At 41.0% G+C, this 9,402-nt stretch overlaps 1 protein-coding gene across 2 annotated transcripts in view; it reads left to right on the plus strand.

Annotated features, from left to right (window-relative positions):
- The window catches only part of PASD1 (PAS domain containing repressor 1), a 47,324-nt gene that overhangs the window by 16,923 nt on the left and 20,999 nt on the right, over positions 1-9,402 (plus strand). For both annotated transcript variants that reach the window (XM_042480495.1, XM_042480496.1), the window contains 2 exons: positions 38-156; positions 2,200-2,282. In XM_042480495.1, coding sequence (XP_042336429.1) covers positions 38-156; positions 2,200-2,282 — 202 coding nt within the window. The remainder of the gene's footprint in view (positions 1-37; positions 157-2,199; positions 2,283-9,402) is intronic.

The following is a 9,402-nucleotide window of genomic DNA, read 5'->3' on the forward strand; positions in this document are numbered from 1 at the left end:
ACTGCTTATTTTATGTTTTTTGTGTGCTTCTTTTCAGTGCCTACATCTTCTTATAATGGCTTTGAATCTGCCATTGCTCGGGTGTTCCGATCTGCAAATGAAGAGCAGATCTGTCTGGTAGCAACAGTTCGTCTTGTTACTCCACAGTTTTTGAAGGTGTGCAGTCTCCTTGATCAATATGTATGTGTATTTGTCTTCAAGTCACCTGTTGTCTTATGGCAGTGACGGTGAACCTATTACAGACCAAGTGCCCAAACTGCAACCCAGACCCCACCTATTTATTGCAAAGTGCCATGTCCCTCTGGCTTTCTAATAAGAAACTCTGGCAAACTTTGTGCTAGGGCGACAGCATGTGTGCCCACAGAGACGGCTCTGAGTGTCACCACTGGCACGCGTGCCATAGGTTCGCCATCACTGTGTTATGGCATCTCTATGAAATTCATAGGGTTTTCTAAGGCAATGAATAGTCAGAGGTCATTCTGCCAGTGCTGTTGTTATTGTGTGTGCCTTCAAGTTGTTTCCATCTTATGGCAGCCCTAAGGCGGCTCCATCATGGGGTTCTCTTGGCAAGATTCGTTCAGAGGAAGTTTGTCATTGCCTTGCCCTCAAGCTGAGAGCATGTGATTTGCCTAAGGCCATGAAGAGAACACTCCTTCACCTTATTCCTTTCTTTAGGTGGCAGTCCTATCAGGTTTTCTTAAATCCCACCACTGCCACCACTTTATGTACTAAAACCGTAATAAAACCGTAAAATGTATGATGGGCATGAAGTTGCTATTTTACTCGTTCTTGGTTACTTAGCTATAGATGTATCTTTGTATTCTTATTATTAACTCAGCCATCCAGGTTATTGTAACCCGCAGGATAAAAAATAACCACAAACCTCTTCCAGAGTTCAGTTATCGCTTGAGTCTCTCAAGTTTCAGACTCTAACTATATCACTGTCTCTCAGGTTTAAAAAAAGGTGGCATCCTTATGGAATTCAGCTGTGGTAGTTCAAAGGGCAAGTGTTATTGTTTGTTTCATGTAACAAAAGAGAGGGAATCCTCTACCTACATGTCCAAAATCACTTTTTCTAGGGCTGCTGCCATACCGCAGAATGAATGCAGTTTGACACTACTTTACGTGTCATGACTCCATTCTTTGGATTCCTGAGATTCGTAGTTTGTTGTGGCACCAAAGCTCTCTGACCGGGAAGGCTAAACATCGCACAAAACTGCAAATCCCAGAACTCCATTGCATTGAGCCATGGTAGTTAAAGTGGTGTCAGACTGCATTAATTCTTACTTGGTGACCTTAGGAGAGAGAGAAACAATGTCCCCAAGTTAAAGTCACTTCTCATGTACAGTATTCTTGTTTTTATAAAACAAATACATATGAACAATGGACCAAGGTAACTTTTTGTTTTGGTCTCAGTCAGTGTCACGTATTAAAAGAAAAATGCCCTGTGCCACATTTTGGGTGATTATGGTTGCATATGCACTGCAGAAATAGTGCAGTTTGACACTGATCTAACTACCATGGCCCAGTGCTGTGGAATCCTGGGATTTGTAGTTTGCTATGGCATCAGAGCTCTGTGATAGAGAAGGTTAAATATTTCACACAACTACAAATCCCAGAACTCAAGAAGTGGCATATTCTTTTTTTAACCTTTTATTATCCTAAAAACATTTAAAACACTTATCAATACACAGATAAGTGACTTATTCCAACGTTAGGGAAGGAGGCACAGGAAATGCAAGACCTGTAAAATTAACCCTTCTGCTAAGGCTGCAGCTAAACCTCAATACATAGGAATTTTCATGGAGTCAGAAAATACCCAAGAAATCAGTGCAAGCATTTTTAAATTCGTCTGCATAAGGGTTTATTACCATCAATTAGGAGGTTTAATTTTCCCTCTGATACTGATTGTCTCCACGATCTTGGCCAACCCAACCTGCACCCCCTAGACTCAGAATAAGGCTTCCCTTAAAAAGAATGCTCTTGTCTTAGGAGTAATTACATCAAATGTTAAGGCCTATATAGCCAGCAGCCATGTTCACCATATGGTCCCATGTGTTTTATCAGGGGAAAAAAACTGTCCCCCCCCCCCCCCCCCGAGGTTGCACCCGTGAAAAAGAAAAAAAAAACGAAAAAGAAAAGCGAGGAGGGAAAAAAAATTCACACTGCCATCTGTTTTTTGTTGTTGTTGTTTTGCAGGAGCTTTGCAATGTGGAAGAACCATGTGAAGAATTCACATCAAGGCACAGCTTGGAATGGAAATTTTTGTTTTTAGACCACAGGTAAATGGATATGTTTCGAAGCAATTCCATTTTGAAGGGGAAACGGAGCCGCATAAGGCTGGAGGAGTTCATAAGGGGCAGACACGACTCCTTCAGACAATGCCAGGGGCTGGATTACTCATCATGTTAAGTAAGATACAGAGCATTAAAGCTGCCATGTTGGCTTGGGTCAGACAAATGTTTATCTGGTTCAGCATCCTCTCTTCTTGCAGCATCTGCTCTTAATCCAAAAGATGTTTATAGTACGAAAGGTTAAGGCGTGGATCTGATGGTTCCTTTCCTTTGACTTTTTTTTTAAGGGAACGAATCTTCAGATCCACCTATTACATCCTTGAATATAGAGGGTATATTACTGGTTACTCTTGTTCATAGACTAGCTATAACAGACCTAGGGCTTTAAAAGCCTGTTATTTTAGTGGCCTTCTCTGCATATTATAGATATTCAGAGATTAATTGCACACTGTGTGAATCAGTACTTCCTTCTCTTTGATTTTAAACTTGTGCTGTGTGCCAGTCCTCAAAAATGTGTTTTGGAGAGAGAAATACTGTAAAAAGAAAAAGTGGAGTGGAAATTACTTCTTGATTCTGTCTCAACCTAAGTTCTTACAAAATTCCAGTATGTTTCCTACTGGTCTATTATTTCTTCCCAAGGTTCAGCCTCGCAGCCCAATGCCCAGCCTTTTAAACTCTTGCTTCATAATGGTGATGATTGATTAATAATTAAATGAATGACTATTCTAGTCTCAAATATTTCATAGAGATAAGTGTTTATATATTACATTAGCAACATGACTTATATTGCTCCAGTGGTATGCACAGTAAGAAGACTGTATGTGGGGAAAACAAGCTATATATCTCTCCTACATGAGGTCCTCAGGGGAAGCTTTTTTGTCTCATGAATCTTCAATTCATTAGTAGTTTGCGTTTCGCTCTGGGTCATGTATGTGCATTTAAAAATGTTTATTTCTGGTTTTACAGATCCTAAAAATGGAAACAGAGTAATTAAAATAGATGACATAAGCACTAGTTGACCTTTGAGATTGTCTCATGAAGTTTCCTTTCCTCTGCTTTGCGATGATAGCTTGTCAACATTTAATTTTGTAGTTTATATGCGCAGCAGAAATGCTGTGATAGCCGGGAAAGCAAACATAGTTGTCACTCATGTTATTGACTAGAGGTATAGATATTGCCTGTTTTGCTGACTTGTGTTCTGCTTGAGATTTTTAAAAAGCAAATAACAAAGAACCATGCCACATGTTTCCAGTAAAACCCTTCTCTCCATCTCTAGAGCTTTGATCTCTTTATTAAGTGGTACATGTTTACTATAATATACAAAGATCCAGTTCATAGTAGCACTGATTGCTTGGAATGATGAGGAAAGGCTTCACTGAGCTTTAAATTTGTCTTCCTTCCTTCCTTCCTTCCTTCCTTCCTTCCTTCCTTCCTTCCTTCCGTGCTATCCTGTTTTAGATTAACCACTATCTAAATCCTATAATGTGGGTAATCTTAACCATAGTTGAAACAAATCAACCTCTTAAACTATGATTTGAATATGAGGTGTTTTGAGGAGACATAATTAAGATTAGTCATAATTTGTGGCCAAATCTAAAATGGAAGCAAAAGCTTCCAAACTCCTCATGGCCATTCTAGAGAGGAAGGAGAAGTGTCTGAGATTTGATTATGCGTCTTCTTCTCATGCTAAACTTCTCATTGTATAAAACTGATACAGTGTTGTATAAACCACAGCTTGACGAAGAGAAAACTGAGTGGTGACATGATTGCCCTCTTTAAATACTTCAAGGGCTGCTACAGAGAGGAGGGGACAGGTCTATTCTCTATTGCCACAGAAGATAGGACCAGATCTAATGGCCTGAAGTTACAAGAGAGTAGATTTCAATTGAACATAAGTAGGAATTTCTTGACAGTAAAAGTGGTTCAGCAATGGAACAATTGCCTAGAATGGTGGTGGGGCCTCCTCAACTGGATGTCTTCAAGAAGAAACTGGGCAGCTAACTGCTGGGGATGCCTTAGCTCAGTGATTCCCAAAGTCTGGTCCTTGATGTGTTTTGGACTTCAGCTCCCAAAAGCTTTCAGCCATCTTGGCCAATGGCCTGAGATTCTGGGAGCTGAAGTCCAAAACACCTAGAAGGTCAGAGTCTGGGAATCATTGGTTAGATAGAGATCCTGCATTGAGTAGGGGCTTGCCACTGATGGCCCATAAGGTCCCTTCCAACTCTATGGGCCCGAACAGACAGGCCAAAATAAAGCTGCTTTGGGTCACTTTGGAGGTATGCTATTTAAATGCTGCATGTGTCCTAGAGGACTAGAGTGCAGCTTTGGCACAGCTTCTGGCCTCTTAAGATGCATATGTCATTTAAACAGCATATCTCCAAAGTGACCCAAAGCAGCTTTATTTTGGCCTGTCTGTTCAGGCCCTATGATTCTGTTATTTTAAACATTATGGTTGTATGTACATTCAAAGGGATGTGCTTGCTTCCCACTAAAGAAGCATGTAAGTAGTATCCTAGGAGTAAATGATTCACTGTGTTTCAGGTTAGCTGCTCAGCTAATACAATTTAATGCAAAGTGGGGCCTCCAGATGTTGTTAGACTTCAATTCCTATCAACCCTAGTCAGCACACTCAGTGGTGAGGAATACTAGAAGTTGCTATTCAATGACATCTTGAGGGCTGAATGATTTCCACACCTAAATTAAAATGATGTGGAAATGAGTCATTTAATTTTTTTAAAACAATTATTTTGCCTTTTTACTATATCTTGAATGTATTATCTTGCACACCTATTGGAAAGGTGAAAATGCCAGGTCAAAATAAAGTGATAAATAAGATGCAGACATTTTAAAATTCTTAACACATAAAGGGGATATTAGGCGGGATACAGACCGCCTTTTTGGGGCAGCCTGCACCCGTCCCTTTCCCCGACGGATCGAGGCCTCAGCTGCCACAGCAGCAGCCCTGAGGCCTCGATCCACCACTTTTCCAGGCCGCGGGGAAGTGGCAAATGGTTGCTTCCCTGCGGCCTGGAAAGGGGTTCCTTGGGGCTTTAAGCCCCAAGGACACCCCACAAGCACCCTTCAGCGGCGCCAAGATGTCATGTCCGCGCCGCCCCATTTGGATGCGGCGCAGCCATGACGTCGTAATGGCGGCACCCATGTGGAAAGGACGCCCCAAGGCAACCCTAGTACATGTGCAGGTCTGTACATCACCTTAGAGACATGAGACATTGTTCACGGTGTCCTGTACAGCACCTTAGAGACATTGTTCACAGTGTCCTGGAAAGAACATATTATGGAAAATCTTGTTACTATTTTAAACAAGAAAATGTCACAGGAAATCCTATCTTGAAACCCTGGTGTTAAACCAATCATACTCTCAGCCTCTTGCCATTGGATGTATTGGCTTGCATATTAGTCATGCTGTCTGGGCATGGTTATCATTGCTTTTTAAATCCACAAAAAATATGGATGTTTTTTTCAAGAGAAGCCAGTGTGGGGCTCTGTTCAGTTTGTTTCAAGGCTGAAGCCTGCATGTTACAGGAACTATCCAAAGTGCTCAATTTATATCAGGGATTGTGTTCAGCAGCTTGGATAATGCCTTTAAACCTGAGAGCATATTCACTGACTGGTGGGCACTGAAATATACCACCCTCCATTGTGTGTACTCCAAATTGGACACCTTGCTTTTGTATACTTCAAAGCAGCCTATGTAATGTTGCTGCACTTGAGATGTAAGTCTATCAGCTCAACCAACAACGCAAAGCGAGGGAAAGATGGGATGTATATCCTCCTCCAGAGCAGATCTTAAATGAAGAAACCGACATAAAGGCAACCCTCAAAGGCAGATTATAAAAATATATAAAGCATAGGATGCTTTTATGCTACAGTTCTTTAATGCAGCTGAGGTATTGCTTTTATGCAGTCAGCTAGAAGTGGAATGGAGATTCAACACAAAGCACTTAATGTAGCACCTTATTATCCAATAATTCCCTTCCCTGTGGCCAAGATCCACTTATAATGTTTACCTAAGATAATGGGAAAAGCCCTGCTGGATCACTTCAAGGGTTGATTCAGTCCAGCATCCTGTCCACCACAGAAGCCAAACAGATGTCTTTGAGAAGCCCACGAATAGGACATCTACTCTATTCCTTGGCAGCTGGTATTCAGACGTTTTCTACCTTTGATCCTGAAAGCAATACCCATTGTCGCTAGTTCTGGCTCCATTTTCTTTTCATTTGAAATTAAGAGAAATTCCTTCCATGTGATAAACTCCAGAGTAAAGGCTCATCTCCAGGCACATAAACAAAAACATGCGTGGGATGGGGATGGGTTTGGCTAAAGTCCTATTTGCATGTCATGATGTGCCAGAATTGCAGAGGATTCTGGCATGTCATTTCCAAGCAGCATGCTTGTGCATGTTTTCTTATTGCTTCTGCATGGGTCCTTCTGCCAGAATGAGCAGCTAACCTCTCCAAGAAGCAAATGTTTAGCATTCCATCTGCACAAGGCTCTTGATTTATGTTCCTCTAGTCTAAGAAGCCAGAATCTGAGCTACAGCACTTTTGACATCATTTTAACAGCTGTGCCCAAATTCTGCAGAATCCAGGGAATTTTAGTTTGGTGAGACACCAGCATTCTCTAGTTTGTTGTTGTTGTTGTTGTTGTTAACCACCCTCAAGTGGATCTCAACTCAGGGACATCCTGTGGATCAGACATCTCCAAGACTCCCTATCCTCCACTATTCTAAGTTCTTGCAGATTCATATCCGTGATCTTCTTAATAGAGTCCTTTCTCTCTTTCTACTTCCCTCCACCTGTCCTAACATCATTGTCTTTTCTAATGATTCATGTCTTCTCATGGTCTGGCCAAAGTACCTCTGTTTAATCATCTTTTCCTCCAGGGAAATTTCAGACTTGATCTGTTCTAGGACCCATTTATTTGTTCTTTTTGCTGTCCATGGATAGGGAGCACTCTTCTCCAGCACCACATCTCAAATGAATTTATTCTCTTTTTGTCCGTTTTCTTAACTGTCCAGCTCTTGCATCCATGCATGGTAATGGGGAATACAATTGCTTGTACGGTTCTAACTTTTATGCCTAGTTGTGTATCTTTGGTTTTTGTGAGCTTTTCTAGTTTCTTCATAGCTGCCCCCCCCATTCTTAGCACTCTCTAATAGAGAATTCTGAACACCTCACAAATCTACAAATCCCAGGAGTCTATAGGATGGAACCATAGAAATTAAAGTAACATGAAAGTAGTATAATTGAGATGTATGAAAGAGAACTAAGGTTCAAGATGGATGTTGGTTTTCAGCTCCTGGTTTATTTGGGAGTGAGAAGCTAAGAGGTCTGGGACTGCGTGAGCGTGTGTGTTCGTGTACTAAAAAAACAATATTATACACACACACACACACACACACACACACACACACCAATATTTTTTCACATACACATTTTGCTGGTCCCTTTGCATTATATGTCCTTTTCTTCCACTTTCCCCAGTGATGGAAGACATTGCAATTTATATACGACTTATTCTGTCTCTTTAAAGTGAGGTATTTCATACTGTGCTGAGTCACCAGTTTGTTATTTGGAAATCCTAACACAAATATCCAATTCCAAGCAGCACAGGAAGTTACAAATATCCTGGACATGAATAAGATGAAGAGGAAGAATGCCTTGCAGTTTGCATGGCTAATATGCCTTACTCATTTTAAATCACTGTTTTGTTTTGTTTTCCCCCCTTCTCATTCAGTAGTATAGGAATTCTGCAGTAACAATGCAATAAATCTCACTGCAGCACCTTGTAAAAAGAAGACAAATAAATTATTGATGGGCTTCAAAAGGGATTATTTTAGTGACATTAAATGAAATCTGACAGTTTTCACCAGTGTCATGGAGAGCAGTTTGTGGCGGATGGCTGGAGGAAGGAAAATGTATAACCTGAAATCAGATGTAACATTTGAAAAAAGTGTAATTTAAACAACTTGCAGTGCATGATTCTATTTGTGTTTACTTAAAACACTCTCAGACTTCATTGGGACTTACTCCTAAATCAGTGTAGGGCAGCCTTGTTGCATTTTCTTGTGATAAACATTGTCTTTGGATCTCTGTAAGTAGATAAAACTGCTTTATACCAGCTCTGCTTAGTGCTTCATATTAGTTCTGTGTGTAATAGTGTCTGTCATGGTTCTTCAAGGTAGCAGATAGACATATTTACCAGTTTTCTACCTCAAGTCAAAGGATAGGGAGCCTTTGGTCTTCCAGATGTTTTAGATCACACAACAAAGGTATGGAAATTATGTGACTCTCCAGATGTTGTTGGGTTACAACTCCAAGAAACCCATAGCTAGCATAGACAATGCTGTTGAATGCTGGGAACTGCCACATGACTCCCATGTCTGCCTCTGAAGATGCCAGGCACAGATGCTGGTAAAACACCAGGAAGAAAATCTTCTAGAACATGGCCACATAGCCCCCCCCCCCAAAAAAAAAACCCCACAAAAAACAATGTATTTTGACACTACTTAAACTACTGTGGCTCAGTGCTATGGAATTCTGGGATTTATATTTTGTTGCGATGTTGTGGAAAACCAAAGAGCTCTGACATATCTGAAATATCTCACAAAACTAGTAGTATTGTGTCCTCTGATCTTCACTCCTCCTTCCTTCTAGTCTAAGCCTGCTGTGAGTACAGTATTTTCTGCATAGAGGTTGAATAAATAGGGTGGTCTAGGACTGAAGGTGGCTAAGACTGAAGTCTTGTGCATACTTAGGTAAAAGTAAGCATCTTTAAGGAAAGTGGGATGTACCACTGACATATTTCCTCTTGGGCTGAAAGGAAAGTCTAGAGCAGTGATGGGAACCATGCAGCTTTCCCAATGCTGTTGGACTACAACTCTCAGCATTCATCACGAATGACTACGTTGGCTAAGGCCACATTTGAAGGGGAATGGGATTTCCACCCTTGAACTACAACTGTGTGTTACCTTTTGGCTCTCTGGATGTTTTGGGTTTCTAGTCCTGGAAACCTCAGCCACCATGCTCAGTGGTAAAGGATTCTGGGAGTTATTGTTCAAAACATCAGTAGGGCCAAATGTTCCTAA

This window comes from Sceloporus undulatus, chromosome 7, assembly GCF_019175285.1.
Source record: "Sceloporus undulatus isolate JIND9_A2432 ecotype Alabama chromosome 7, SceUnd_v1.1, whole genome shotgun sequence".
Taxonomy (NCBI): domain Eukaryota; kingdom Metazoa; phylum Chordata; class Lepidosauria; order Squamata; family Phrynosomatidae; genus Sceloporus; species Sceloporus undulatus.